Source organism: Volvox carteri (assembly GCF_000143455.1).
Source record: "Volvox carteri f. nagariensis unplaced genomic scaffold VOLCAscaffold_62, whole genome shotgun sequence".
Taxonomy (NCBI): domain Eukaryota; kingdom Viridiplantae; phylum Chlorophyta; class Chlorophyceae; order Chlamydomonadales; family Volvocaceae; genus Volvox; species Volvox carteri.
This window is the reverse complement of record NW_003307605.1, coordinates 695,643-712,722: the sequence shown is the minus strand read 5'-3', so window position 1 is coordinate 712,722 and position 17,080 is coordinate 695,643. Positions and strand designations below refer to the sequence as shown.

At 57.1% G+C, this 17,080-nt stretch overlaps 3 protein-coding genes across 3 annotated transcripts in view; 1 reads left to right on the top strand and 2 right to left on the bottom strand.

The window, feature by feature from the left end:
• The window catches only part of VOLCADRAFT_97625 (uncharacterized protein), a gene marked incomplete at both ends in the record, with an annotated part of 9,988 nt that extends 5,122 nt beyond the window's left edge, over positions 1–4,866 (bottom strand). The window contains 7 exons of the mRNA XM_002956532.1: positions 194–845; positions 1,066–1,141; positions 1,529–1,910; positions 2,079–2,346; positions 2,907–2,969; positions 3,252–3,395; positions 4,735–4,866. Of these exons, the coding sequence (XP_002956578.1) occupies positions 194–845; positions 1,066–1,141; positions 1,529–1,910; positions 2,079–2,346; positions 2,907–2,969; positions 3,252–3,395; positions 4,735–4,866 (1,717 nt within the window). The remainder of the gene's footprint in view (positions 1–193; positions 846–1,065; positions 1,142–1,528; positions 1,911–2,078; positions 2,347–2,906; positions 2,970–3,251; positions 3,396–4,734) is intronic.
• Positions 4,867–5,295: 429 nt separating this feature from the next.
• On the top strand, positions 5,296–11,709 carry VOLCADRAFT_97624 (uncharacterized protein; the record flags this gene model as incomplete). The annotated part of the gene is made up of 11 exons (XM_002956570.1): positions 5,296–5,360; positions 5,535–5,620; positions 6,326–6,427; positions 6,837–6,906; positions 7,577–7,691; positions 7,971–8,121; positions 8,813–8,881; positions 9,473–9,583; positions 10,068–10,207; positions 11,020–11,157; positions 11,623–11,709. The coding sequence occupies 11 exons, from the start codon at positions 5,296–5,298 to the stop codon at positions 11,707–11,709; spliced, it is 1,134 nt and encodes a 377-aa protein (XP_002956616.1).
• A 1,799-nt stretch (positions 11,710–13,508) lies between these two features.
• On the bottom strand, positions 13,509–16,797 carry VOLCADRAFT_67136 (uncharacterized protein; the record flags this gene model as incomplete). The annotated part of the gene is made up of 7 exons (XM_002956531.1): positions 13,509–13,684; positions 14,566–14,700; positions 14,972–15,229; positions 15,495–15,642; positions 16,105–16,208; positions 16,633–16,690; positions 16,759–16,797. The coding sequence occupies 7 exons, from the start codon at positions 16,795–16,797 to the stop codon at positions 13,509–13,511; spliced, it is 918 nt and encodes a 305-aa protein (XP_002956577.1).
• Between the last annotated feature and the right edge of the window lie 283 nt (positions 16,798–17,080).

The following is a 17,080-nucleotide window of genomic DNA, read 5'->3' as shown; positions in this document are numbered from 1 at the left end:
GAGCTGGTAACCTGGCCTAGTTCCAACTGTCGCAGCTGTGCCGCCGTAAACTGCTTCGGTGCGGGCGCGGCCCGCATGGGTTTGGGATGGGCTGCTGAGGCGGCTGAGGCGGCGGAAGCAGGAGCCTTGCCAGTCGCCACGCCCAGAGCTCCCGCAAAGAAAGACGTGCCGCCGGCCACACTGCTATCCTTACCCTTACCCTTATCCTTGCCGCCGCCGTCGCCTCCCGCCGTCACGGAGGCTGATACGGCCGCTGGCGGAGGCGCAGCGGCGGCGGAGCCGGTTCCACGGGACGTGGTTGCAGCAGACGACTGAGTGTGGTTGACGCCGGCGGCGGCGCCGCCGCCGGATGGGCCTCGTCCAACGCCGCCGCCGCCGGCGCCGCTGCTGCCCCGGGTTCCCAGCAAAGGCGTCTGGCTGAACGGCACGCCGCCAATCACCTCCCCACCGCGACCGCCGTCGCCTGCGCCGCCGCCACCGCCGCCGCGCGCCGCCGCCAGCAGCCCCGGGTGCTTCTTGCTAAGGAACCGTACGACAGCTTCGGAGCCGCAGATCACCGCCCAGTTTATCGCCGCCACCATCGCCAGCGACGTCAGCACCTCTGCCGTACTGTCAGGCAAGTCTACGAGCGCCAGTGGCCAGCACACGGTCAGGCGAAGTGGCCACAGCAGTCCGCCGCCGCCGCCGCCGCCGCCGCCGCCGCACAGCGCCTTCCAGGACCTCAGCGCCGCCACCATGATGCTGATGAGCCAGATGGTCAACGCCGCCGCCAGCAGTTGCGCCCCCAGGTCCGATGCCGACACCGTACGGAGACCCGCACCCAACAAATCCGCCAGTAACACGACCTGGACAGTACGTGCAGTACAATGCCGTCGCATGAATGCGTACGAAACGCGACGTGATGAGAGAAATGAAGGGAAACGAAAACGTGCTTAAACGCCCTTTCGCGCCATCCCCAACTTCTCTCCCTCCCTCCCTCCCTCCCTCCCTCTGCAGGGCCTCTCGTACCATAGCCCTGAGCAACCCCTGCCCCCGTTCGTCCGTCTTCCTCCCCTCCTGCCGTACCTGGTCCTTGTACACCAGCTGCTGCGTCAGCACCGACAATAAATCCGGAGAAGGACCCGCCCCTGGAGCGAAGCCACTGCGCGCATACACGTGTGTACATATGTGAACACATATACATACAGACAACATAAAAGGGTGGGGAAAACAAAAGCTAGCGTAGTCGTGCAATAATTATTGGGCAACTAAACAGCAATGAGACTCGCGGTTGCTGAGCGACCTGCACAACACACCGCCGCTCCCCCTCTCTTCTTTTTCCCCCCCAAAAACATTCCCCTTTGCCTCACAACTCACAACCCAAACCACAACCTCTCCATTAACCACCCTGCCACTCAGTCAACACAAGTCACACAAACCACTAAAAGACCATATGGCCATATTCCAAACACCTGGAAGGGTAAAATACACACCCGCAAAACCCTAGCCGTACACACATCCCTCAGGGTACGAATATGCACCCACTCACGCTGCGGCTGCTGCTTGCGGGTGTAAGGGGGCGTTGTGAGCTGACGGCCCGGCCCCTCCGTCGACCTCCCCCGGCAGCACCCCGCCGCGGGCAGGTACGGCCACCTCGTGTGACGTCATCACCGCCGCCGGGAGACCCCCCGCGGGAACCTCGGACTCACGAATATCCGCCACGGACTGCAACGTGCCCAACACGGTACGGAAGATCTTGAATGTACTGCGCACGCCGGCTGAGAGTACCGTATCGAGTCGTGCCGTACCGCGCCGTACACGATGAGTATATATGTAGACAAAAAGCAACGGTAGTGATATTTGCGACGCAGGGGAAGGAGGGGGTGGGGGAGGGAGAGGGGGTGAAACGGCCGGACGGGGGGGCCGGGGCCCTGAGGGGTTAGGTTCAGGGGGGTTGAGGACGTCACAAGATAAGAGGGTTGATTTGTTGGAGTGACGTAGCGGTGTTACCCCAACCCCTCCCCTCTCAAGAGCGGGCCCCGGTTCTTTCCTTTCCTCCCTTCCCTTCCCCCTTCCCCTCTCCCTTCCCGCCCACTTACCATCCACTGCCTTGCCCACCACCGGCCTCATCATCCGATTCATGGCCGGCAGCCACTCCACATGAAACTGAATGTGAAGTACGGAAGAAGAAGGGGACCCCGCCGGGCTGCTGACGGGGGCCAGGGGGCCCCCATCCGTCGCCGCCGCCGGATGGGCCGCACGGAGGGTGTAGCGGAAGTACACATTGAACTTGTCACCGTACGGCGCTGACGTGGAGGATACGGCTTCCACGACGTACAACGTATCGGGGTAGAGCTCCGTGATGACCTGATGATGCACGTGGAGCAGGCGTCACCATCACCATCATCATCATCATCATCCCCATACCCATCACCACCCCCGGCGCGAACAATTTGTTTTCGCACATCCCCGGCAACAAAACATTAACACCAGGAGATTACCCAGTGGCCACCTTCTTCACCGGATCGCTCCAAAGTTAGTTTAGTTAACTCCCGGGGGGACGGGAGGGAGGGGGGAAAGATGAACCACGAGCGAGTGAAGCTGATGGCAGGGAAAGATTGACGCGCCAGAAGTAAAGAAGGCGTAACTAACCAGAGAGAGAGGGAGGGAGGGAGGGAGAGAGGGAGGAAGAAATCATCACATGACGCGAGAAAGAGATGATCACCCTTACCTGGACTCTACTGGACCCTCTTCACCTTCTTCGTATGTTGGGCCCCCCCTTGCTCCCCCCTTTCCCCCCTGCACCCCCTCATCAAAACACTAAGTAATCCGTGTACATACACACCCCACCCACCCAGCTCCATCCCACCCTTCAGTCAGTCTGTCAGTCAGTCTGTCAGCCGTACAGCTATCCAGACCCAACCCACCTGCGATTCCTCGTTTTGGAAGGGCTTGGAAGCCAGAGCGGTGGGTGGGCTCTCGAAGCGAACCTACAACCCCAGCGGCGAGGAGAGGCGAGGAGAGGAGTTAGCGGAGGACAGCGCCAGATTGGCAGAGCGGCCAAGAGGCGAGACAAGGACAAGGAGGGCAAGGAAGGAAGCGCAACAACAACACACCGCAAAGCAGTGGCCTCGCAGCTGCAGGAGGGGGATGGGGTCTACCCACCAGCGCCCGACTCTGCGCTCTTTCCTAAGTCAAAAGGTGGTGGTAGCACCCAGAGGTACAAGCCCCCGGGGGGCTGGTACCTCACGCCCGCCCAGTCGCGGACTGACCTTGCGGTGTCGTAGGGTGGCGGACGGCTTGTTGGGCGGGTCGGTCACCTGCCATGTGAAGAGCTGCGGCGGCAGGTCGTCCTTCGCGGGGTACCAGGGGGATTCCACGAGGTCGGTGTCACCGCGCTGCTTGTGGAGCTGCTCCTGGGGTTCGAATTGGAGGGGGGGAAAGGGAGGGAGGGGGGAGGGGGGGAGGGAAGAGGCGTGGGGGGGGGAGAAGGCGGGGGAAGGGAGGGGGAGTGTGTATGCGATTGAATGATTATCGGAGCCGCGATGAGGAAATGACGAAGTGGGGGTACACTGGAGAATAAATGTACGGAGAACACCAGCTCCCTAATCCAGCGACGTGTCTGTGTATGTATGTCGTTACAGGGTGGTTAACTTCGCCAGCGGCCCCCTTTCCCGGGGCAGTCCCTGCTCTCCCCTGCTAGAGGGGCACCCTAATCCGTCACCCCATCCGACTTCAGAATGTATTCGTTGGGTTCGGCAACTCACCACCAGCATCCAACCAAATCTAGCGGATCAACGGCGCATCAACTTAGTTCCTGGTTAGCTCGCAAGTTGATTTTATCACGTCCTACATCGTCCATGTGATGGGGGGCCACCTCCCTTTTCATCACTCCTCAAACACCCGAGGAGCCGGCAGGCGGATTTGAACCCGGGTCGACCGGGAGCAGAAGTCAGGCCTTAACCTCTGCCAGCCGCCTGCCTGTGTCTGTCTGTCTGTGTATGTGTGTCTGTCTGTCTGTGCATGTCTGTATGTGTATGTCTCTTGCGTATGTGTGTATGCTTTTTAAACGTCCATTTGCACACACAACACACAGAGCGCCTCGGCGCGGTGGTGACATGGGCGGCGTGTGGTGCTTGTTGGCAGTCGACATGGAGGCGCCCACAGCGGGCGGGGCGGGGCGGGGCGGGTTCAAAACATGTACATGTGTATGAGTTTCCGACGAACAACCGCAATCGGGCAACCCGAGGGAGGACCTCCCCCGCGTCAGACGAAAACACGGCAAATAGGGCAATGCTAAGATAGGGCGATTGACGGCATCTGGGTGACAAAGAGGGTGAGAGAAGGTAGAAGCTAGGCGTGCAAACAGGATCGGTGAATCGATGGGTTGAGCTTTCGAAAGAGGGCTGCATGGCTTGGCTGCACTTCGCTTCCCGCGCTGAAAAAAGGTGCCGCTGTCGAAACCGTTGTGTGAATAGTTGAGAATAGCCAAACCTTCGAACGTCCGTTACACAGGCAGCAGGGGCTCAAGGGAAGACGGGACGGGGGTCTACTTCGGAAAACCAATTCTGACTTTGGTCTCTCGGTTGCCGCTGGACAGCTGGTGGCGGGCACTTTGAAACGAAGTGCGCGGGGAGGGGAAGCACAGACATGCCATGCAGGGCGATCCCAACACGCAAATTTTGCTGGCTTGAAGGACATCTAACCGTGTAGCTCGGCGTAGGGCACCCGGCATATTGCACCAATTCCACGTACCGAGAGATCGCTCTCCCCGAACACCGTGTTGAACAGTTCCGCAACGGAGCATTGTGCTCGAACGCAAACGAGCGTCTTGGGGTCCGAGCCGTTGGGCCATATCGTGTCTAGCGGTATCGCCGAACGACCCATTTACATCGAACGACACTGGTTGCTCGTGACAGTGGTCAAATCCACAAAGGATTGCTATTAAAAATGTGGCCTGATTACGAATCGTAAGGCGCTTATTACTTGAGAAACATCCATGAATTCGGGTTTGGGCGTCTAAAGCAAAAGTGCAAACGGCAGAGTTTAGAAAGTGATATCAACAATCAATTAATATAATACCCCTGAATTTCAAAGCACGCACAGCTGCACAGCTAGTCCTTACGCTTCTGGAACACGTCATGCGTAGCTGCCGGACAATATGGCTTTAGTGTCCAGGTGACCAGATCATTCGATTTTTGATATATCAGTCGCTTGTACACGGCAAATTTAATTAAATCAATTAGAGCAACGCAGCTGCAACGGCGGCTTAGCGGGTCTACGTCAGTCCAAGCCATCGCGCACCAACCAACGTCGATGCCGTCTACCGCCAAGCTACAAACACATTACAATTTCCAGAGCCAGAAGCTACTGGGTCTCAGGTGCGATCAAATTAAAATGGCGCAGCTTTTGCGCACAACTGCCGTACTGCGGAGGTGGTGCTGCGTTTTGGGGACACTTTCACGCGGCGAACCCCAATCCCGCTGTGGTATCTTCCCTACTCAGACTCTCCCTTCATCCCTCGCCTTCTGTAACATTACTCCCTCCTTCCTAAGGCTTCGGACTGTCCTCCCCGTTTGCCGTGCGGTTGGAGCCAAGATGCAGCAACAACAGGCAGTGGTCACCAGTCCCAAGGCCCTGGGTGAGAAGGAGGACATTTCTATTTCAACCACACCAAAATCGGGATAAAGGGTGAAAGGGAGGGTGAGAATAAGAATAGAGAGGGGGGAAAGGGACGAGCATAGGGCAGCGGTGCTCTCTCCTCTTGGCAGGCTACGCCGATGGCTGATGGCTAACTAATTAACAGGCCAACTAACTAACTAACTCAGCCACTCGCTTTTATTGGTTCTGGTCCGGTGCTGGTTGGCCATTGTCCTTTTGGTGACAGGCCTGCCCCCTCCCCGCCTGCCGCCTCCCCGCCTGCCCCCTCCCCGCCTCTCTGATATCTGCTTTCATTCGCCAGTGGTTCATCTTAACACCCTCCCACCCACCCCCTACCCACCCCCACGCGTGCGCCCGTACCTGTACGGATCGGAATATGCCTCGTGAGAGGATGGGGGCGCTTTCCCCACTACTACCTGCAGGAGCAGGGGCTGGGGCCCTGAGCTGACTTTGCGGCCCCGGGCCCGTTCTCGGGTCGGCAGCTTCGACAGCTGCCCGTGTTTCAGACATTGGCTGCTGATTGTTTACATTTACCATCACCACCATCATCATCTCCATCACTTATGATTTTTCTTCACCTCACATACTTACATAATTTGATACTTACATATCCTTGATCGACACACACACACACACACACACACTTTCACACACATTTCCCCCTTCCCTGCCCTGGCCCCCGCAGGCAACTTCCTCGGTGTGCCCGACATGCCGCTACTTGGCCTGGGTCTGGCTGCCCTGGGCCGACCTGGCTACATCAACCTGGGGCACGGAGCCGACCTGACAGGTGGTTGGTTAGGTGGTTGGTTAGGTGGTCGGTTAGGTGGTTGATGATAATCTTCCCGCGAGGGAAGGTCGACCACCTGCGAGCTGGGCTAGCAAAACTAAGGTCATTAGAAGTAGAAGTAGCTGCTGGAGTAGAGACCAGGGAAAGGACAGCGGGAGCCTAAAGGAATTAAAACCCTAAAACCGTAAATGAAACCCTAAAACCGCAGATGAAACCCTAAACCCTAACCGTAGATGAAACCTAAAAATCGTAGATGAAACTCCTATAACCGTAGATGAGAACCCGACCAAGACTTCTAGACACACGGGACAGCGAAACGCCTCCGCACACTCCCTCCAGAGGACCTCCCTCCCCACCCGCCACCCCTTTGCCCCAACACACAAACACACACACATACACACCTGGCCAGGCAAGAGTGTGGATGAGATGCAGGGCAACTGTGCCCAGGTGCTGTCCGCGGCCCTCCAGCTGGGGCTCAGGTGGGTTGGGGGGGTGCAGCGTGTGTGTTTCGGGGCGTGCGAGTGTCGGGGGGAGGGCGAGGGCGAGAGGGAGAGGGAGGTTGTGAATCCCCGTGGTTCCGGATTCATCGTCTCCATCTCCCCCTCCTATGGGTGGGCAGTAAGGGTTTTTATATTCCCAGCAGCCTGTGTGTGTGTCTGTATGTGTGTCTGCATGCTTCTGTGTTCTGACCCGCGGGCGGGAACTGACGAGGACGGTACGGAAGTAGTCACCGGTGAAGTGGTAAAAGATCCCCCGAAGTCTGTCTGTCTGTCTGTCTGTCTGTATTTATGTGTGTTTGAATTCTTGACCCCGGGACCATACACACGAAGTCCGGATCAGGGTCAGGCACGTTTTTCGCACAAACCCTTTCCCGCCCTCGGCTCCGGGGGTTTAAGAGTTTCCTGTCCCCTGACCACCCTGATCCGGAATTCCACCAGCTATCCCCTTCGACGTGTTTTTGGCTCCTTGCGGTTCCCCCTCCACACTCACTTCACTCGTTTGTGGTTCGTCTATACCTTGTGAAGCCCCGCTTACTCCATTTGCCAAAGACGGGACAGCGGGTCTAGTCAGCCAACTAACGGTTCCAACGGTTCCCTAACCGAATGCACATAACGAACGTACACAAAGGTACTTTGACGCCGCTCGTAGCTACGGTCGTGCGGAGGAGTTCTTGGGGTCCTGGTTGGAGGGACTGGTTCCGGAGCAACTGTGTCGTACAGTGGTGGGCTCGAAATGGGGTTATTACTACACGGCGGATTGGCAGGTGAGGGACTTCCTGACCTATGTTAGTTAATTTATTTAAATAAAAAACGAATTTCCAGATTTAAGAGCTACAAATAATAAATTTAACAATAAGGAGTGTTAATTGCAAATGGCGGTGAATATATGAATATATCGTTATAGCTAGTTAGTCAGTTAGTTAGTTAGTTAGGCCACTCTGAGCAGCCTTTCCCTCCTTGTCCTAACCCCTTGCTCCTCCCTCGCACGAATTTACACATACACATACACATACACTCATCCGCACTTCCGCACACACATACAGATCGACACGGCGGGTCAGCCCCACGAGGTGAAGGAGCACACCGCCTCCAACCTCCGGAAGCAGGTCCTGGAGACCTCCTCGCACCTGGGCACCCGCCTGAACCTCTACCAGATACACTCGGCGACACTGGAGAGCGGAGTGCTGGATGCGGGTATGTATGGCTGCGCGCGTGTGTGCGTGTGTGTACGTGTGTGTATGGCTGCGTATGTGTGTGTATGTGTGTGTGTGTGTGGCTTTGGCTTTTGCACCCGTGTCGTCCGTGTTGTGTTGTGTGGTGTTGTGTTGTGTGGTGTTGTGTGGTGTTGTGTGGTGTTGTGTGGTGTTGTGTGGTGTTGTGTGGTGTGGTGTGGTGTGGTGTGGTGTGGTGTGGTGTGGTGTGGTGTGGTGTGGTGTGGTGTGGTGTGGTGTGGTGTGGTGTGGTGTAGTGTAGTGTAGTGTAGTGTAGTGTAGTGTAGTGTAGTGTGGTGTGGTGTGGTGTGGTGTAGTGTAGTGTAGTGGAGTGTGGTGTGGAGTGAGGTCCCGCCCACCTTCTAAACCATGTCATTGCTGCTGCAACTGTTGCTACTGCTGGTACTGCTACTGCTGGTTTCCCCCTACTGCCCCGAGGGGCTTACCTGCTCCTTCCGGGGCCGTGTGCCCCCTCCGGCCCCCGCCGGCCCAATGCCGGTAGTTTTTCGGGCGCAGTTGCACCATCTCGTTGGATTTGTTGGTGCTTTTTGATCGTGTCCGTTGCAACTAACAACCTGCCCCCTCCCCCTTTCTACCCCTCTCTCCCCCTTTCCCCACTCCCTCCTCCCCTTTCTCTCCCCCCGTCCCCCCTTTGTCCTCGACTGTGGGGGCAGCTGACGTCCTGTCGGAACTGGAGTCCGTCAAGAAGCAGCGGGGCTGGAAGATGGGCCTGTCCTTGTCGGGTGTGTGTGGATGTGTGCGTGTGTGCGTGTGTGCGTGCGTGCGTGTTTGAATGATGTGTGTATGTTTGAATGATGTGTGTTTTGTTGGGGGCGGGGGCGGGAACGGAGGGGGGGGAAGGGGCGGGGGACTCGGGGAATATCGTATTAAGACGCCTGCTGGGTGCCGCTCATCAGGGTGCGTTACAAAGCAGTTAAGTTAGTTAAGAGGTTAGGAACGGAAAGCAGGGGATCGCCCTTATTGGGGAGGAGGATGGGAGGGGTCCCGTTTTGTCGGCGGTTGTAGATGCATGGAATCTTCCACGCGACGCTTAGCACATCAGGGACTCATCTGTGTATGCATGCGTGTTGCTTTCCTTCCCGCACGCCCTCCTGGCTTTCCCCTTCGGAAACCCCAAACACCGGGGAAAACCCCCCTCCCTTCCCCCTCCCTTCCCCCTCCCTTCCCCCTCCCTTACCCCCTTCCAAATTCATTCACCCTCCGTATTGCCGGTTGTCATTATTTCACCGCCTCTCCTCGCCCCTCACACACACACATACACACCGCATCCCCCCCACACACACACGCACACACACATACACACACGCACGCAGGTGTACAGCAGTCGGCTACCCTGCGCAAGGCGATGTCGGTGCGCATGTCGGACGGCACCCGGTTGTTCGACTGTGTCCAGGCCACATTTAACTTGTTGGAGACCTCGGCCGGTGAGGGGGGTGCCCTGGGGGGTTGAGGGGGGGGAATTTGCGCCCGGTGACGGTGTCGGTGTTGGGTTTGGGAGGAGGGCGTATGCAGGTAGTACAAAATGCGTACAAGGAATCCGACGTCTAAAGAGCCAATTATGGTTGGATAGTGGGTGGGTGGTTTACGGATGGGAGCTGGGCAGGCGGGAGGGAGGGGGGGAGGGAGGGGGGAAGACGAGCCACGAGCGAGTGAAGCTGCTGCCAGGGAAAGAGTGATGCGTCAGATGGGGAAGGGAGGAAAGGCGGGTTGGTCGCGGGTTTCTGGGGTTTGTTCCCTGCCTGCCCAAGTTACTTGTCCCGCGCTGTGTGCTTTCCTTTTACGACTACCTCTCAATTATTCTTCATGGCCGGGGTGGTGGTGGTGTGTGTGGGGGGGGGCCGCTCGTGGCGGCGGGTTGCGCCGGAATTACTCTGACCCGGTGACATACATACATACAAACACATGCAGGAGGTGCCCTGGCGGAGGCAGCTGCCGCGGGGTTGTCGGTGATTGTCAAGGAGGGCCTGGCCAATGGGCGCCTCACACCCCGCAACACCGACCCGGCGTTTGCACCCAGGCTGGCTCGCCTGCAGGCCATGGCGGATGAGGTACGGCATGTACGAAACGTGACTGAGTGTGAGAACAGTGGCACGTGTCCGGGGTTTAGCGGTGGTGCCTGTGTGTGGGGAATGGGTGGGGGGGATGGTGCGTAGGTGTGTTCGTGTGTGTGATCGATCACCACACACACACACACACACACACACACACACACACACACACGAAGCGAACTCCCTTCCACATTAGCACACCCTGGCGCACTCGTATACACGCGCTCATCCATCCATCCATCCATTCATGCATGCATCTAGACATACATACATGCGAGACTAATGCATATCTCTGTTGTGCTGATCTTGCGAAGTCGTAGCTTGCTACTCCTTGTTGATGTTGTTACAGGGTGGTTAACTTCACCAGTGGCCTCCTTCCCGAGGCAATTTCCTGCCCTCCCCTGCTAGAGGGGCCCCCTTATCCATTCACCCCATCCGACTTCAGAGTGCACTCTTTATGAGTTCGGCAACTCACCACCAGCATCCAACCAAATCTAGCGGATCAACGGCGCATCAACTTAGTTCCTGGTCAGCTCGCAAGTTGATTTTATCACGTCCTACATCGTCCACAAGATGGGGGGCCACCTCCCATTTCAACACCTCACACACCCGAGAGGTCGGCAGGCGGATTTGAACCCGGACACTCCGGGAGCAGAAGTCAGGCCTTAACCTCTGCCAGCCGCCTGCCTCCTTGTGTCTTGCTGCCATTACCACCACATCGCGCGCTGTTGAAAGAGTGTGGGTTTCGGGTTTTCCCCCCAACCCCAACTCTCCACTGCGTTCCGCTTCGTGTCATCCTGTGGGAACCCCAGTACGGCACCACAATCGATGCGCTGGCGTTGGCGGCCATCATCGTACAACCTTTCCGACCCATGGTTCTGTCGGGCGCCACCACAGTACAGCAGCTGAGTTCGAACGCGGCCGCGCTGGAGGTAGCTGGCAGGCTGCAGGTACGGCGCGGCGAGTGTGTGAGCGCTGGCGTGTGCGTGTGGTGATCGTAGGCAAGGTAGGGGGGTGCGAGGGGGTAAGAGGGGGAGACCAGCCGACCCCTGCCTGACGGCCTGGGGCCGCCCTCACCCCGGGGGATGCCTTTTTTCGCGGTGTGTGTCTGTGTATAACGTATCGATCCGCGCCTGACACTGGCCAGGGACACATAACAATATGCCCCAACGGGAACGACCGGCGAGGCACTCTCCCCCTAGCGGGAGGAGAGGGGCGTGAAGGGCCACAGTCCCCTCCTGCTCGTGTGTGTGTGTGTGTGTAACCTTGTTTTGCTTTTTATGGTTTGCCTGAATTATAATAATTAAGAACATTGATAAAGTTATTCCTCAGTCGAATTGAAATCATGTTTTGGTCCCGGGTGGTCTCACTGAGCAGTGCACCTTCATGGTCCCCCCGGCCCCGGCCCCGGTCAGGAGTCTGATGTGGCGGCGCTGGTTTCGGAGCTGTCTCAGCCTCCTGAGCAGTACTGGGCGGAGAGGTCGGCACTGGCCTGGAACTAGAGGGGCGCGCGTGTCGCTTTGTGCGTGCCTGTGTTCGGTCTGGTGGTGAGGGGGCGAGCGAGGGGGGCCGGGGGATGGAGAGGAGCGGGACGTGGAGGGGTGCAACAGTGTGTTGATTACAATCCACATCAACCCCATCCTGAGCGGTGATGCGGTTCGAAGCACCGCCGCAGCTGTTTACCTTGAAGAGAGCATATTACATCCTGAATAGCAGTGGATGCGATCCCAGGAAAAGGAGAGACCTCCCCCGAAGGAATTACGAGAGGTAGAGAGAGAGGGAGAGGTAGAGCGGTGAGTGCTATGGGCGGGGAAGAAAGCAGAGACCAGACCAGCACTGGTGGGCTGGCAGAGGAAGTTTAGGCACGTGCATAAGGGCGGTACAGGGAGACTGCCGTACGTTCTACGGGTTTTTGATGTAAAGGGCGGACGAGGGCGGAGAAAGCCACGATGTGTTGGTTGGCGGTTGTGACACTCCGGTTGCACCGGGTGCAGGGAGAGAGAGTGGGACGTGAGTGGGCGTCTCGTTCCGGCACGGCAGCGAGAACGCATGAGCAGATCAGTACATCCCATTTAAGGGGAGAGAGGGAAAAAGAGAAGAGAGAGAGAGAGGGAGAGAGAGAGAGAAAGAGTCAAGGTAGATAGCACAACAGGGTAACCAGCGGTGATATGATGAGCCTGATGACAGATATGGTCGCATTGCATGGAAGGGGAATGTTGTGCGGTGCCCAGCGCATCCATTTTCCCGCCTTGCCTCTTTATTAATGTTTCCCAGGGTTTTCTAGGGTTTCGTCCGTGGAGAGTGAGAATGAGCGCACGTCTTGTGCTGTGCTGCACTTGGCTTTGCAAGGCAGGGCTCCAACACACGTCGTGCAACACTTTATATATTAAATCCTGTCGTCAGCAGCCGTGGCGCCGAAAGCAGCGGCACACCCATATAGCCTCCCAAGGTCTAAATCACACACTCGAGTAGTGGGCGTACGAGGAAATCTGTTTGTCCGTACACATTCCGTACGCGCAAACATACACACACACCTTCGGCTCATAAATACACCAAAAGATCCAACGGCAGCATTAGCATTAGCTTAATCAGGGACATCCCTAGCAGCAGTTTGTAGCGACAGAGCCCAATGATGGTCAAAGAGAATAATGAAAACGTTAGGCAAGTCCGCAGAGTTTTTAAAATGCCGGCTGCCGCTGCCCGCATCCCCCTTCCGTTTCTGTGTCGACCGCCGACCGGGGGTTGCCTGCTGCTGACATTTTTTCGTTTTACCTGCATACAAGTCGTTCGCTGCGAAGACGTCCAGGCACCAAACAAACAAGCTAACAAACATGAGCTACCAGCGTGGACGCGAATGTACACCATTATAGCCACGAACAACAAACAAAACTATAGATGAAGACATATAAGAAAGAGTACGGCATCAACAAGATACAATCACACAAAAATGCAATCCTTAGTTGCGTGAGTACTACAAGTTACACCGCTAAAGCCAGGTATTTCCTCCGCAGTCACCGCCTCCCGCCCTCCACACACATACATACACACACACACCTCTGCTAGCCCACCCCCGACACCTTCCCCCAACCCGCGATTCCGACCTTCACACCCTCACCCCAGTCATACACAACCATTGAGCTCCCGGCGCTCCCGGGGTCAGGTCGCACAAGGAGAAAACCCACCTGGTGCCTTCGACTCTGATTCGTACCCACGCGTTCGGGTGCGCATCCGCGCCTCACCCGAAGGTTCTCAGTGCCCTTCTCAGTGCCCCTTACCCCCCACAGTCACCTTTCCCCCCCTCTCACAGTTTGCTGACCGGGCCCCCAGCCCCAGCTCCCCCTCCGGCCTTCTCCTCCGTTGCCAGCCCCACCGCCCTGCTCCTCCCCTCCACCCCCCTGGACGCCCTGGACACCGCCCGCCGCTCCACCAACTGAGGCCGCCACATCCAGGCTGCTCCGTCAACCACCAGCACATCACCTGGGGCAGGGGGAAGAGGGTATGGATGTATGCATGTGTACGCATGTGTACGCATGTGTATGTATGTATGTATGTATGTATGTATGTATGTATGTATGTATGTATGTATGTATGTATGTATGTATGTATGTATGTATGTATGTATGTATGTATGTATGTATGTATGTATGTATGTATGTATGTATGTTGTTACAGGGTGGTTAACTTCGCCAGCGGCCCCCTTTCCCGGGGCAGTCCCTGCTCTCCCCTGCTAGAGGGGCACCCTAATCCGTCACCCCATCCGACTTCAGAATGTATTCGTTGGGTTCGGCAACTCACCACCAGCATCCAACCAAATCTAGCGGATCAACGGCGCATCAACTTAGTTCCTGGTCAGCTCGCAAGTTGATATAATCACGTCCTACACCGTCCATATGATGGGGGGCCACCTCCCATTTCATCACTCCTCAAACACCCGAGGAGCTGGCAGGCGGATTTGAACCCGGGTCGACTGGATCGACTGGGAGCAGAAGTCAGGCCTTAACTTCTGCCAGCCGCCTGCCTATGTATGTATGTATGTATGTATGTATGTATGTATGTATGTATGTATGTGTGTGTGTTCCTGGGGTGGGAGGATAATTAGTGGTTACCCGGTAAGTCCCCCCGCGATGGGTCCCACAGGCAGCCGCGCAGCCAACACACGACAGCAGCGCCCGCATCCCCCCAACGGAGCTGTAAAGGATCAATTGGCCAAGATGCAGATGAAGGAGGAGGAAGGAGAAGGCTGGCCCCCTGCAGAACCCCTGCAGTCGACCGTGCCAGCACCAGCACCGGTACTTGCACTTAGATGCCTTCGTTTTCCTTCCTTCCCGTTTTCCTCGTTCATCCCGACAACTCCTCACCCGACACAAAGGCGGCCGCAGGCGACGCCAGGAACACCACCGCCATGGCAATATCCCACTTGCGACCCATTTGGTTCCGGAGCGGAATGGTGGACTGTACGAACTCCTTAGCGCCGGGAGCCAACTTGGCCATACCTGTGGATGGCGGGGATTAGTTAGCGGATTCGGGTTGTTATGGTGGCGATGGTGATGGTGATAGTGGCGATGATGATGATGATGATGATGATGATGGTGAGGAGGAGGAAGACGAGGAGGAGGTGGGGGGTTTACTAGGATTACACCCACCAACACCGGTAGCCGGCATGATTTCCTCTCCCTCCCTCCCTCCCTCCCACCGTGTCTAATCAACCAACTTGCCAACCACACCTTCACCCACCCGCACAGCACCACCCGCTCGCCCACTTACCTGCCGTCTCCTCGATGGGTCCGGGCGCAATGCCATTCACCCGCACCCCAAACTCGCCCCACTCAAGCGCCAAGCTGCGAGTGAGGCTGTCCACTGCCGACTTGGCTGCGGAGGCGTGCGCCTGCCACCAGGTGGCGCCGTACTGCAGGGTGGCGGAGATGTTCACCACTGCGGCCCCCGAGGGGCAGCGAGAGGCCTTCAGCGCGGGGAAGGCGGCCCTGCTCGTGTTGAAGGTACCCAGAGCGTCAATCTCCATCACTTGCGGTGGTTGCGGTGGTTGCAGCGGTTGTGTTGTGAAGTAGAAAAGGGGAAAAGTAGAGAAAGAGGGGGTTGGGCGTGTGAGGCTGGGTTGGGGAGCGTGGCGGGGTGGCACGGCAGGCCAGTCACGTGGATCCTTCCTCCTATAGCGACTTGCTCTCGTGTGTGACACAATTCCTCGGCACTTCCGTCTCGCGGTTCAACACACACATTCACACCGACAGAACGGAGCCTCCAGCCCCTTTCCCAACCCGCCACCGCACACCCGTCTTGAAGCCGTTGGGCGACAGCTCCTCTGCGGTGGCCAAAAAGTTCCCCGCCGCGCAGTTGACCAGCACATCCAGCCCCGGGCCCCAGCGCTGCTCCAGGGAGGCAATCCAGCCCTCGCACGAGGCAGCGGAGCGCACGTCGCCCTATGGGGGGAGGGGGACGGTGGCGAGAGGGGGGTTAGAATGGCGACACACGGCCGTTTTAAGTTCAGTGCACAGGTTCAGCAGGTTTACATACATACATACATACGTACGTGCATACATAAACATACATACGTACATACATATTCATATAACAAAATTGCATAGCTTCAGGGACTTCAATGCGCTGGTCATCATCCGGTAACATTTAAGCCTAGTCCTAGTTTTTAGGGGCTTCGGCCCTGGAGTAGTCGGAGGTTTACAAATAGTCCCGGAAGTCTTCCCCTAATGGGGGAACCCCCACACTGGGCCATCTGTGAGAGACTTAAATTCTAGCAAAAATGTCCTGCTGCCATAATTTATTTCACGGCAGTAAAGCATCGGATTGGGTGTTGACTTGTCTGGGCCCTTCTTGATGTCCCCTGAGTAGCCCCCTACCCTCCTTATCCCCTCCCGGCTGTGTACCTGCAGGCCTAAAGCGGTGATGCCCTCCGCGGCCAGTGCGGCCACCGCCGAGTCCAACACGTCCTGGCGCCGACCGGAGATGGCGACACGGGCGCCGTGAAGACCTGCGTGGGAAGGGGGTTTCGGAGCGGTTGGAGGAGGGAAGCAAGAGCAGGGGGAAAGAAGGGGAGAGCCCAAAACATTCGGGTTGGAAAAGGAAGAGGAGGACTTGCTCGCGCGCATTGGAGTTGTGGTCGTAGCTTCAGTGGTGATGGTGGGTCCAGGAGCGGGAGGGGTGCGACCCAGTGGCTATTTTGGTGGCTGGACGAAGAGGAAGAAGGGAATGAGGGTGCAGATCTGATAGGGGTATAACAGTACGATGGATAGGGCTGCCAGGATTGCACGTGACGACTCATATGCGGCTCCTGGAGTGAAGCTGGACGAGCAAAGCATGCTGTTAAGGTTGGTGTGCGGGTGTGTGTGACGATGCCCTTCGATGCCCCGGGTCCTCAGCTAAGGACGGCGATGACAGCACCAAAACGAGCTCACCCAGCTGACGCGCTATCTCCAGGCCAATTCCTGAGCTTCCACCAGTTACCAGCGCGACCTGGAGTGGGGTCCTTAGGTCAGCGAGATGGTTGGAGCACCACATATGTCCCGCTACTTCGTCCTCACCCTGCCCTTGAGGATATCTGGTTTGAAGGGGGATTCCATCGTAATCGGTAATTACTAGGCAGGGAAATTGAGTTGTGCCCAGGAACCCCTATCGTTGTGACAGGTCAGCAACGCGTCAAGAGCAAGAAAACCTGTGGCCGAGCACCTGGATGCGTGTAAGAATTACGGATAAAAATACTTGAAATAAGAAACGAGTTGCAATTTGCCACTGTGTAGTTCCGAAGTTCCTGCTGCGCATGCTGACGGTTCGACCCATGTACGACCAGTACTGAAGACCAGTTCAACCCTGCTCTATGCAGATTCAAGTAAATTGGAATTTTAA